Here is a 13,622-nt window from a genome sequence, read left to right as displayed (position 1 = left end):
TTTTTAGGTCTACCTCCATGTGAATGTACATCAGATTGCTCTTTTGGGGAAGGAAGAGGGTATATTGTTCAAATTCTAGATTGTTTCATATTACTTCTTAATATTTTTCTTTTGCATTTCTTTCCCCATCTTTCCTTCAACTTCTTAACTTCTTTCTTATAATTTTATAAGATCTTTAAAATTGCCTTCAAGAATTCAGATTTGCCATTATATAATCATTTCCTGGAAATGCAAAAACACAGTAACAACAACAAGTGATGTAAATGCCCTGGAGGTGAATGATGGGCCTGAGAGACTATTTGATTTTGAACAGAGGATGAGAAGCACATTCTCAAGGAAACCTTATCATAAGTGTAGTCTGTTGATGAGGACTGTTTGTTCTCATTACCTTATATTTAAAGTCCAGTCACAAAAAGAAAAAGAGACGCTTGTGTCTTTCAAAAGGCAAAATTATTATAAGTAATTTGACTGGCTAGGTAGTGGGCCCTAGCCTTGGGCTCCTTCCGTCTACCCTGTGCTAACTAGCAGTTAATACTGAGCAAGCAGGAAGTAGCTAAGACTAAGACTAAATCCTAAAATTATACCTCTTGAACTCTTATTCTGCAAAATTTTCATGAGCCTTCTGGTTTTTAAAAAAATTATTTGGAAATAATTTCAAGTCTACAGAAAAGTTACAAGAATAAAAATAGTGCAGACAATACTCTGATACCCTTTGCTTAGATTTACTTACTGTTAACATTTTACCACGTTTGTCTTATCATTGGAGAGTAAGTGCAAACATTATGGTCCTTCAATTCTAAATTCTTGAGCGTGTACTTCTGAAAAATAAGGGGTTGTTTGTTCGTTTGTTGTTTGAAGACAGGTTCTCACTCTGTCACCCAGGCTGGAGTGTAGTGGAGCTATCATGGCTCACTAGAGCCTTGACCTCCCAGGCTCAAGTGATCCTCCCACCTCAGCCTCCCGTGTGGCTAGGACCGCAGGCACATGCCACCAAGCCTAGCATTTTTCATTGAGACAGGGTCTCACTTTGTCACCTAGGCTGGTCTCAAACTGCTGAGCTCAAGTGATTCTCCCACCTTGGCTTCCCAAAGTGCTGAGATTACAGGTATGCACCACCACACCCAACCAGAATAAGGATATTCTCGTATATAACCACAATACCCGTATCAACTCAGATTTAACAGTGATACAATAATTTTATCTAATGTATTATTTGTGCCCAATTTTTGATCTTACAGTATTCTTTATCCTCTCCTCTTCCTCCACTAAAGAATGCAATCTAGGATCAGGTGTTATATTTAGTTGTCCTGTCTCTTTTGTTTCCTTTAACCTGGGATATATCTAAAACCTTTGTGTTTCATGACACTGACATTTTTTAAGAGTACAGTATTCCTCCTTTTTAATTATACATTCCTCATTTGGGGTTTCTTTGATGCTTCCTTAGAGAAACCCAAAAGTGAGATTCGGATTATGCTTTCTGGGCCAAAATATCACATATGTATGTGATGTTGTGTCATCAGGGCCTCATGTGGGGAGACACACAAGATCCATCCACTCTTCATTGGTGGCGACGTTTCTGACCCCCAACTCTAGGTGTTACCCAACTTCTCTGCCATATAATTACTATTATTTCCCTTGCACTAACAAGCAATCTGTGGGGAGACCCTAAAATTGTGCAAATATTTTGGCCCTTATCAAAATTTCCCCTAGATGTAGCATCAGTGATGTTTCTTCACAAACCTGCCTCATAAAGAGATTTTTGATGCTGAAGAATTCCTGAAGCCCTGCCTGGATATTTCGTCATTTCAAAATGAAAAGTCACAGCTAAAGCATGGTCACAGTGTCCTCAGTCCAGGCTGTGGTTTTATGAAAACTGCATTGGTCATCGGTGCGCCTTGAGGCAGAGAGGAAAGGACACTGAGCTTGGAGTCAGCAGACCAAGGTTTGAGTTCTGCCTTCAACATCTGGTGATCATCTGACCTACAGAAAGTTGCTTCATTACTTTATGCCTTAATTTCCCCTTCTGGCAAGTGGGATAAGTGATGTGAGATAAAAACACTCCAAGCTGGGAAATGATATATAAGGGTGAAGAAGAGAGGAAAGAGACTTATATTTATTGGATATCTACAATATGCCCATGTTTTCACCTCCTTTGTCAACTCATTTTACATAGATATTAACCTAGTCCCATTTTACAAATAGGAAACAGGATCAACAGGAGCCCTGTGCTGGGCACAGTGGCTCACACCTGTAATCCCAGCACTTTGGGAGGCTGAGGCAGGCAGATCACTTGAGGTCAGGAGTTCAAGGCCAGCCTGGCCAACATGGCGAAACCCCATCTCTCCTAAAAATACAAAAATTAGCCAGGCGTGGTGGTGCATGCCTATAAACCCAGCTACTGTGGGGGGCTGAGGCATGAAAATGGTTTTAACCTGGGAGGCAGAGGTTGCTGTGAGCCAAGATCACACTCCTGCATGCTAGCCTGGGCAACAGAACAAGACTTTGTCTCAAAAAAATAAAAATAAAAATAAAGAGGAGTCCTGAAACTTGCTTAAAGTCAATTTAGTTTATCAAACAGCTCCTGCCTGCTATTTATCAGACCCTTGGCTAGACATCTAGGAAACAAAGGTAAATAAGACCCAGTCCCTGTCCTGAAGGCACACACACAGAAAAGACAAATATTTAAACACATTACACCCACAGTAAGTCCAAAACTGGAGGTATATATCATGTTCCACATGTCTTCAGTCAAGAAATATTTAGAAAGCACCTAATAATCTGGCAAAAGGCAGACAGAGCCTCTGCTGTGGTTGAATTTACGTTTATTGGGAGGGAGACAGACATTAAACAAATCCACGAATAAGACAATTGTATAGAGTGATACGTTGTCGAGAAGAAACTAAAAAAGAGTGATATGTTCAAGAACATGGGGAAGTGTAGAGAATGTACCGATCTTGGTGTGAGTAACTCCGTCTGCAGTGCCATCCTGTTTCTCAAAGAGGTGTTGCTCTCCGTCACGCAGTTTCCTTCCTTTGACCTGGGAGGCCGGGTCTCTGGAAATGCTCTTAACAAGGAGATCATCTGCCAAGGGACACCATCCCCTGAGGTTTTCTTTACCAGAAGAAACGTGGAGATGCAGATAGACGCCATCTAAACCCAGAGAACTTTCAGCTGCCCTGAAAATGAAGTGGACTTTTTCATTCTTAGCAGGAGATTACAAAAGAATACTCCATTTACATTTGAACTTATTGTCCTGAAGAAATCCTCTGGGCGCCATGCACGGTGGCTCATGCCTGTAATCCCAGCATTTTGGGAGGCCAAGGCAGGAGGGTCGCTTGAGCCCAGGAGTTTAACACCAGCCTGGGTAACATAGTGAGACACCGTCTCTACAAAAAATAGAAAAAAATTAGCTGGGCGTGTTGGTGCATGCCTGTGGTCCCAGCCACTCAGGAAGCTGAGACAGGAGAATCACTTGAGCCCAGGAGGTTGAAGGTGCAGTGAGCTGTGATGGTGTCACTGCACTCCAGCCTGGGTGATGGGTGGCAGAGCAAGACTCTGTCTCACAAAAAAAAAAAAAAAAAAAAAAAAAAGAAATCCTCTGGGCTCCATTCCCTTGTTACTACTTTCCAGTGCCTTTGTCTTGGTGATGAGAGTTGGTGGTTTTGTTAATTCGGGTGAAAGTGTAGTTTTTAATCAGAATAGACTTGATTTGGGTTAATCCATGAAATTTAGAAAACAAATAGGACAAATTGAGATGAGAGAAAACAAAATTTAAGAATTTTTTAATGAAAGAAGATATTCCTTCTTTGTATTTTTGTTACAGTATTTTATCGCTTAGAGTATTCATATAGTTCTATTGGGCTTCAAAGAACTAGAAAGCGAAATATTGAGAAACGGTTACCGGGATTACAAATGTAAGTCTCCATCCTTTCTTCCTGTTAATTGCCAATGACTATGAAAGGAGTTAATAGAGTGTGTCTTTTGTGCATATGGAGTCTAAATAGGGAGAGTTATAAAGCAATATAAAGATTCTCACTGGAAATGTTCATGTATGGCCAACTATACCAATTTTGAAAAATGGCTTAAGAACAGTAAAATTAGTCCTGTTGGGCTCATTGGACTCAGATCCCTTCCAACCAGCTGAATCTCGATTTTTTCAGTGATGTCCTTTTTTCTTGGCCATTTACAACAGTGTTGTACCACAAGACCTACAAGCTTAAGAGGTCCCTCCAGACCATTACATGTGTGTCCAGGAGAACTAAGATATTCAGTTGGTTACCTCAACAGTCAGATATTCTCCATGGAAAATGGCATTCTTATACATCTTATTGGATATAAAAAGTCAGCCAAGTTCTTCTTTCCAAATTCATTCTAAAAATATAGATTTTGGAAAACTTAGAAAATAATTGCTAATACATACTAAAGTTCAAATCCCACACTCTTTAACTGATAATATTTTATTTAATTCTCATGATAGTATAATAAGGAAGATTCTATAGCCTCTAATTACAGAGGAAGAAACTAAGGCTCAGTCATTGAGTGTTTTGCTCAAGATCACACAACTAGTAAGTGGTCAAGCTGGAATTTGAATCCGAGTTGGTCTGATGATAACCAATGCTAATTTTTTTTTCCTGTTACCCTACCACCTCTGTTTTCACATCCCAAACTCAATCCTTTAGGAAATCCTTACCCACTATTTGACTACTTCTCATGACCTCCACTGCTACCACTCTATCTGAGCCACCATCATAGCTTGTCCTGGACATTTTGCAGTATCTTACTATCTGGCCTTCCTACACCCATCGTGGTTTAACAGCCCCTATAGCCTACTCATAGCAGCCAGAATGATTTCTTTAAAATAAAATCCAGCTGGGCACAGTGGCTCACACATGTAATCCCAACACTTTGGGAGGCTGAGATGTATGGATTGCTTGGGCTCATTGAGTTCAAGACCAGTCTGGGCAACATGGTCAAACCCTGTCTCCACAAAAAAATTTAAAAATTAGCCAGGCATGGTGGTGTGCGCCTGTGGTCGTTGATACTTGGGAGGCTGAGGTGGGAGGATGGCTTGAGCCCAGGAGGTGGAGGTTGCAGTGAGCTGAGATCGCACCACTGCACTCCAGCCTGGGTGACAGAGCGAGACTATCTCAAACAAAACAAAACAAAACAAAAAAATCCAGTTACTTCACTGCTATGCTAAAAATTCTTCCGTGGCTTCTCATCTCTTTCACAATGAAACCATGAGTTTTTATGACCCTCAATGTTCTGATTTCAAACTTCCACATTATCATGTTCCCTCCCCACCTTCCTACTTCTGTAGCCTCCTTCCAATTCTGGAAACACTTTGAGGATGGCTTCACCTCAGGGCCTTTGCACTTGTTCCTTCCGTCTCAAAGGCTCTTCACCCAGATATTCTTTTGGCCAACTCCGTCTCTTTGTTCAGATCTTTGGTTATAAGTCACCACATCATAGGGGCCTTTCTTGAGAACCCACCTGCAGGCTCAGCCTCTATCAGCTCTTTTACCCAGGTATTTTTTCATCTTCCTTTTTTATCATTGCCTGCCAATACTGTACACCTTTGTTTTAATTATTATTTGTTTGTGGTCTACATCCCCCTACTGAAATGTAAGCTCTGTAAGATTAGGGACTCTGTTTTTATTCACATTGAATTTTATTCATTAAGTTCCCATTGCCTAAAACATTGTTCTAGTAGGTGCTCAGGAAATAGTTTAGTGTTAAGTGAATGCCTTTTGTGAGATTACACTGTTTTTCTTTTTGTTCCTTGAATGTTAACATACAAATTCCACATCTTTGGAGGTAGGTTATTTACAAGATTATCAGCCAACGTTTATCAAGGATCTTTGTGTAGAGCACAATATTTTGAACTCCTTCATTTTGGATTTAGATGCTAAGATTTATATGTATTGTTATTACACGGCCTTTTTTCACTGCTATATAACCAGGGATCTCTGCACCATCAGAACAACTCCTTTTTCCTAAAATTTCTAGAAAGTCTAAGGGTTTCTGCCAAGTAGATAATCAAGGGCCTTTATATGGAAAAGCTAATTTCGTGATCTGCAAGTAAAGTAATACACACTCCAAAACTATAATATAGGTGTATAATTATTTAGGTTTTTGTATACCGGATCCTGAAATCGTAGCTGAATACACAGATTTCAGGAAATGGAGTTTTCCTAATATTCTTCATAGGAGCCCCAGCTTCTGCCTTAAGAGTGTGTGCTGGCTACACGGTTGAATTTAATGCTCAGTAAAGGCAGACGTGACACCATGTCTGAAATCTCATGCTGTGCAAATACACTAGACCCCAGTGTCTTCTGGGTCTTCATTTTCCCAGGTCATTGTCATCTGATGTTCTGGTCATTTTTCAATTGAAAATCCTGTTTAGTACGCAGATGATGACACCTGAAAGATGCCCTACCATGTTAGGTCCCAAGGTTCAATCCCTGATTCTTGAATATCTGCCATGCAGTTTCAGGCATCTTTCTTTCCACTGCTCCATGGCCATAAGCCTTCCTCTTCTCAATCAAGCCCCCTGGATTGTACTGTGGAAGTCCAGTTATCCAAGCAAGCTGCTCCAGTGGGTGAGAAAAAAGACACCAAGTTGTCGGGCCTGGTGCGGTGGTTCATGCCTGTAATCCCAGCACTTGGGAGGCTGAGGCAGGCGGATCACCTGAGGTCGGGAGTTCGAGACCAGCCTGGCCAACATGGAGAAACTCCGTCTCTACTAAAAATACAAAATTAGCCGGGGGTGGTGGCAGGCGCCTGTAATCGCAGCTACTCAGGAGGCTGAGGCAGGGGAATTGCTTGAACCAGGGAGGTGGAGGTTGCAGTGAGCTGAGATGGCGCCACTGCACTCCAGCCTGGGTGACAGAGCGAGGCTCCATATCAAAAAAAAAAGATACCAAGTTGTCTCCAGTGATTTTATTTTTTTTATTTTTATTTTTTTAAAATAGGCTGAGCAAGGAAGCACCAACAGCTTTGCTTTATGGCCTAATTAATTATTTGCCATTTGGGAATTCTAAATTTGAAGACCAGGATACTTGCCCACATCTGCAGCTCTCAAGGTCAGGTTGTTTCTGAGCTGGCAGTATTTGTAATGGGAACTTGTTGAGCTTTAGCAACTTGAAAAATCTGTTCTGCCCACAATTTCCTATAAAAGTATGAGTATCTTCTTGACCTGTTTCCCATAATGTTTTCCTGAGTAAGCAGGAGAAATCAACTAATTATCACTTGTTGGGTTTTTATTTAACAGTTGAAGGGTGTACCTAGATGGCTTTTTGATATCTAAGATATACTTTCACATAACTTGGAATATTTATTTTTAAATCATTGGCAAGTAGCTGTATCTATAAGTATGCCTTTTTAGATAGGTGGTCTTATATATGCTTCAGAATTTCTAAAATTTTGGCTTAAACGTTCATATTATCAACTTCTTGGTGTAATTAATTTTCTGAATCATAGCAGTAGAAAGAGACCCCGGTACCCTTCTTCAGTGCTGTCCATAATGAAGTGTCTTTTACCAGTTCATTCAATAGATATTCATTGTACCCCTGCTATGTACCAAGTACTGTTCTAAAGCATTAAAATATATGAATATGACCAAGTCTTCATGGAGCTTGTGTTCTAGAAATGGATACCACCCAGTGATTGGATTCAGTTTTCTGTACCGTTTTGCCTCCCTCCTGCCACTCTTCACACATTTCCAACATTTGAACCATCCTGAGCTATGCAGTTCCCTGAAAAACATCATGCTCTTCTGTGGCTCCTTTTCTTGGCTCCTGCTGTTCCCTTATTTGTTTATAATCAGGGAAATTCTTGCATTTCATTTAAGACTTAGCTCAAATGCTGTTTCATCTTTGAACCCTCCACTAGGCCATGTTAACTGCGTTGATTTTAAACCATCATGGAAATAAATATACTTTCTAAAAAAGAATTTACATTCCTTAGCTGGAAAAACATAACCCAACTTGGAATTCCTGAGTATGCATCTCTTGTCCCCACCCCTTGATCTGGGGGTTCTCTAGACTAGCTCTATGGTTTAGCTGCATGAAGAGTTAACTTGTGGCACCACCAAGTGGTTCAGTCAGGCAGTGCAACTTAATTCTCCTACAAGATCAAAGTAGTCCAATTTATACCATGTTACATACCAAGGGAGGGAAGAAGACGGCAGAAAGGATGGAAGAAAGGAACAAAAAATTATAATGCAATTGAGAGGTATAATGATTAGACCATCTCTACCTCTAGAAGCTCAAAATCTTGCAATACCTTTACCAGGCTTGTGATCTGTATTTGGGATTTTTTTTTTAATCTTCACTATTTTGTGACCTTTAAACCTAACGCATGGAAATGAGAAATGGTTTGCTTATGTTCCTTCATTATGTGAGATCAGAGTATTTACATATACTCTTTCTTTCCTTACTGCTCAACTTTGCTCTGGGAAATAACCTTTTCTTTACTGACCCATTGTGAGATCCTCACTGAACTCTGCATTTCCTACTCAGTCTGAGTCTGAGATCTCACCCTAGCGTGTGCTCTCATAGACTATATCCTTGTGGCAAAATGGTTCTTAAAAGATGTGACAAAAAAATTTTTTTTCTAAGTGAGGGATAAATGTATAGTGATAATCCCAATAAACAAATTCTCAGAAATCAAAAGTTACCTAATCAAAGTTGGCTCAAATATTGAAGTACTTCATACTTAGTATGAGTTTGTGGCTGCAGGGACAAGGAAAGAGGAAGATGGAGAATGACAGCACTCCATCTGGGGTTCTTGGTTCTAATGGAGAGGCTGAGGTTTCATCTAACCTGTCAAGGAGAGTGGGTTGCATTCCTTGACTTACACTTCGGAGTGGGAAAAATGCAAAGCACACACGTACATAAAAACCCAGAGATGGCCGGGCACGGTGGCTCACGCCTGTAATCCCAGCACTTTGGGAGGCCGAGGTGGGTGCATCACGAGGTCAGGAGATCGAGACCATCCTGGCTAACACGGTGAAAGCCCATCTCTACTAAAAATACAAAAAATTAGCCGGGCGAGGTGGACGTCGCCTGTAGTCCCAGCTACTGGGGAGGCTGAGGCAGGAGAATGGCGTGAACCCGGGAGGTGGAGCTTGCGGTGAGCAGAGATCGCGCCACTGCACTCCAGCCTGGGCGAGTCTCACTGAGACTCTGTCTCAAAAAAAAAAAACAAAAGAAACCCCCAGAGACATGGGACCACTCCTTCTAGATCTCAGCAGGAAGGAACTCCATAGAATGGAACAGATCTCAATTTGATTGAAATTTTAAGATTTTGACCACCATGTGTTAGAGCCATTCCTTTTCTTTAATGGAAGTGTCATTGGGCCAAGCGTGGTAGCTCACACCTGTCATCCCGACACTTGGGGAGGCTGAGGTGGGAAGATCACATGAGCCCAGAAGTTTGAGACCAGCCTGGGCAGCATGTTGAAACCTTGTCTCTACAAAAAATTTTAAAATTAGCTGGGCATAGTGGTGCACACCTGTGGTCCCAACTACTCAGAAGGCTGAGACAGGAGGATCACTTGAGCCCAAGAGGTCAAGGCTGCAGTGAGCTATGATCATGCCACCACACTCCAACCTAAGCAACAAGCAAAACCCTGCCTCAAAAAAAAAAAAAAAAAAAGAAAGAAAGAAGAAAAAGAAAAAAAGAAGTGTCATTGCAGTGATACTTCACACATGTGAGATAAACAATACATTCACTCTTTGTTGAACTACCATGCCCAGGTTATTTCAAACTACAGAAGGACCTCTTGTATCATGACTCAGGACTTGTTATAATAGGGTTTCCTTATACTCTGTGTTGAATCACATCCAAAATGCAGCAAGCATAAGCAATAAAGAACATAACATTATTGAAGTTCCTCTAAAGGTCATGTCCAGATTTGTCACCCTACACCCATCAAGTCAGGTGTCTTTTAGTTACCCAAACAGTTTCCATATTGTTAGACTGTGTTCCCTCTAAAAAAGAAAAAAAAGGGAGGTGGTTCTATCTTATCAATAAAATTGTTTATAAAACTCAGAAGTAGAATGGTGAGAAACTAGGGAAGAAAAGTAGTAATGCAAGGCTGAGAAATAAGTTGTCTATTTTAGAAGAATCAAAGCTGATAGAACAAGCTTAATTAGCCATAATTATAGAGAAAGTTGGCATTATCCCATTAGAAGAATAAAGTATCAAAAATCTCCTACTTGGTGGTTCTGTCTCAATGTTCAGTTTACTAAGTGTAAAAAATATCCTATCCTGAATCTGTGCTCTCTAGATTATTTAATGCTTTCCTTTTTAAAGGTTCAAAAAGGTAGATTTCTGCTTATTTTTAATACTTTCTCTGGTCTCAAACTCTGTTTTATTGAGAGATTGATTTGTTACAATTTGTTTTATGGTATCATGTGTTCTATCAAGTTGGCTTTAGATAGCCACTTCTCTTTTCTTCTCTCTCTGTAAAGATACAGATGTTTCTACCACTAAGCACCACTGTACATTCTGAGTTTGTGGCCTTACTAATCAATGGCATGTTTTCTGGGGTGGGTGTTACCTTTCTAGAGTGTCCTGCCATACTTTGTAGCTACAAAACTGGCTAAAATCCGGAAGCCAACTTTGGATAAGCCCTCTCCGGAGACGTTTGTGAAGTCTGCAATTAAAACAGTCGGCCTGCAATCCCGAACCAATGGATACCTGATCCATGCTCTTATGGTAGGTAGATTTTTTGAATCGCAAATCAGTACTTTCTGGCTTGGGGTTTCTTTCCCATTGCGTTACAGGATAGTATGTAATAGATTAGCATATATACATTGTCCAGCCATAGTAATAAGACATCTATATCTTGTTATAATTATAATGGTCGTATACCCAAGAACTTTCAAATCTACCTATAAATAAAAACAACACTATAATAAAACGTTAAATCATATGCTTCAATCTAGCCCAAATTGTAGGCTATAATTGCATATCTCTCACATTCTGTTTCCCTAGGGCTCAATAATCTCAAACCTGCCTTCTTGGATTTATTTCAAAATAGTCATGAATATGAACAAGTCTACACGGGCTCACCATCTGAAGAAAACCAAGAAGAACTAAGCATTGATAACTGCATTGTAACTTGGCCAGATGCTCCAGCATATGCACGTTCACTGCAAAGTACCTTACTGGTTTTGAAAATCTGAAGTTGTCATTTCAATAGTTATTAACATGACTAAATATTATCTTAATTAAGAGGAAAATAGAAGTTGCTTTTAGGGGTTTCTGACATATATTCTGGATACTATCAGAGGTAATTTTGAAGTTTAATATAAATGCTCATATCAAATGAATATACAACTAATATTGTCGAGAACAGCTAATAGAAAGGAATACTATTATAGCAAATCACAGAATGATAGACTCAAGCATAAACCTTGGCAGTTTTATCTGCTTCAAAATGCCATTGATCATTATTCCTGTATTTTCTCTGAAACTGATTATAAAAACCAATGTCCAGCTACTCTTTTGTTTTTGACACTTTGAAGAAATGGAGATCGATTTGATTTGTTTATAAGCAGACACGCTGCAATTTACAAAGATCTCTTTAAGGTTTTATAAAATTATCTTACAGTTTGTACATTTATATGGAATTGTTCTTTATTAAGGGTAGCTAATGACATGAAAATAATTGTGAAATATGGAATTATTTCTGACACATGAAGCCCACTAAACTATGCTTTCTTATAATGCATATTTCTTCTCAGTTTAAATGTATGTAAATATCAAAGCTATATGGTATGACTTATAAAGATAAATGGGCCAAAGTGTACATTGAGACTGGCAGCCATCTATGGTACCACTGAAACCCTGACCCAGAAAAGTGGCTTGCTTGGACACCCAGCTGCCTTTGTTTCTGCATTAAACCAATATTGATCACACATATGACACAGGCTAGTCCTATAAAAGTAATGACTTCATAGAAATGGCATTATAATTTTTAAGTTGATACTCTACAGGTAGCTACTGATATAATTAGTTTTCATAAAACATGCTGCAACCATGGTATACAACAAAAATACATTTCTTTGGTGATTGAAATTAAGGCCATAGTTACAATGACTTAATATAAGACTGACTTTTATCCTGCTTCATAACTTGTATGGGGAACTCACCAAGAAAGAATTCAATACTGTGAAATATGCAGCAAGAAGATTGGTCTTTACCTAGGCTGTGTTTCCTAAGCTCTGAGTTTTAAGCACCAGTAGATTTGTATTAAAAGAAAAAAAAAATGGGGCCTTAGTTTCTGGCTTTTAATTTTGCCAGCTAAGGACATAAAACAAAAATAAACAAACAAAAACAAATAGCCATCTGCTATCAGCATCATTATGTAAAAGAAAATATATTTTAGCCCCTAAAATTAGGAAGAATGTAATCTCAGAATAAAGGTTGTCATTTAAGTTGAATAAATATATAGCTTTATGAAAAACACATTGTTTGCCCTTTTTTCCTCTCATTTCATTGTAGAAATGGTGACACCACAATGACCTGGGCAATATTTTATCTGCTTTCACACATTGGTTGGTTGGTTGGTTGGTTGGTTGGTTGGTTGGTTGGTGAGTTGGTTTTGGTGTAGTGGTGGTAGATAGAGGAGGGATTCGTTTGCAAGTATACAAAATACTCTCTTTTTCTTTTATCCCAGTTAGAAAATAGTTGTAGGCTAAGCACAGTGGCTTATACCTGTAAACTCAATGCTTTGGGAGGCTGAGACAGGAGGATTGCTTGAGCCCGGGAGTTCAAGCCCAGCCAGGGCAACATAGCAAGCTCTTGTCTCTACAAAAAAATTAAAAAATAAAAAATTAGCCAGGTGTGGTGGCATGCACCTGTAGTCCCAGCTACTTGGAAGGCTGAAGCAGGAGGATTGCCTGAGCCCAGGGATTAGAAGCTACAGTGAGCTATGATTGAACTACTGTACTCTAGTCTGAGTGACATAGTAAGACTCTGTCTCAAAAAAAGAAAGCAGTTGTAATTCTGGCTACAAAATCCCTTAAGAATTTCAAAACTTCTGAGCTGTGGCTTTGATTGCTTCAACTTGGCAAGCACCCACTTGTATTTGACACTCCAGGGTGAAGATGATGACGTAAAAATGTATTTTTCTAGGCACATGAAAATAAAAATTATGTTAAAAGAGAAAACAGTATACTCCAAACCTTCAAAACAGTGAAGTAAAAATTTCAGACTTAACTTTATGTTGACTTGATTTTATGTTCTAATGCATACTAGATAAGATTTGAATGCAGACGGGCCAGGTGCAGTGGCTCACGCCTGTAATCCCAGCACTTTGGGGAGGCTGAGGCCGGCCGATCATGAGGTCAGGAGTTCAAGACCAGCCTGGCCAACATGGTGAAACCCTGCCTCTAAAAAAAATACAAAAATTAGCTGGGCGCAGTGGTGCATGCCTGTAGTCCCAGCTACTCAGGAGGCTGAGGTGGGAGAATCCCTTGAACCTGGGAAGCGGAGGTTGCAGTGAGCCAAGATTGCACCACTGCACTTCAACCTAGGCGACAGAGTGAGACACCATCTCAAAAAAAAAAAAAAAAAGAAAAAAAAAGGTTTGAACACAAAAAGACTGG

The 13,622-nt window shown here is 39.7% G+C and overlaps 1 protein-coding gene across 1 annotated transcript in view; it reads left to right on the top strand.

Moving 5' to 3' along the window:
* The window catches only part of HSD17B12 (hydroxysteroid 17-beta dehydrogenase 12), a 172,877-nt gene extending 160,399 nt beyond the window's left edge, over positions 1-12,478 (top strand). The window contains exons 10-11 of the mRNA XM_024254837.3: positions 10,576-10,725; positions 11,005-12,478. Coding sequence (XP_024110605.1) covers positions 10,576-10,725; positions 11,005-11,109 — 255 coding nt within the window. The 3' untranslated portion in view covers positions 11,110-12,478. The remainder of the gene's footprint in view (positions 1-10,575; positions 10,726-11,004) is intronic.
* The last annotated feature ends 1,144 nt before the right edge of the window (positions 12,479-13,622 follow it).

Source organism: Pongo abelii, chromosome 9 (genome assembly GCF_028885655.2).
Source record: "Pongo abelii isolate AG06213 chromosome 9, NHGRI_mPonAbe1-v2.0_pri, whole genome shotgun sequence".
Classification (NCBI taxonomy): domain Eukaryota; kingdom Metazoa; phylum Chordata; class Mammalia; order Primates; family Hominidae; genus Pongo; species Pongo abelii.
This window is presented reverse-complemented; position numbering and strand designations above follow the sequence as displayed.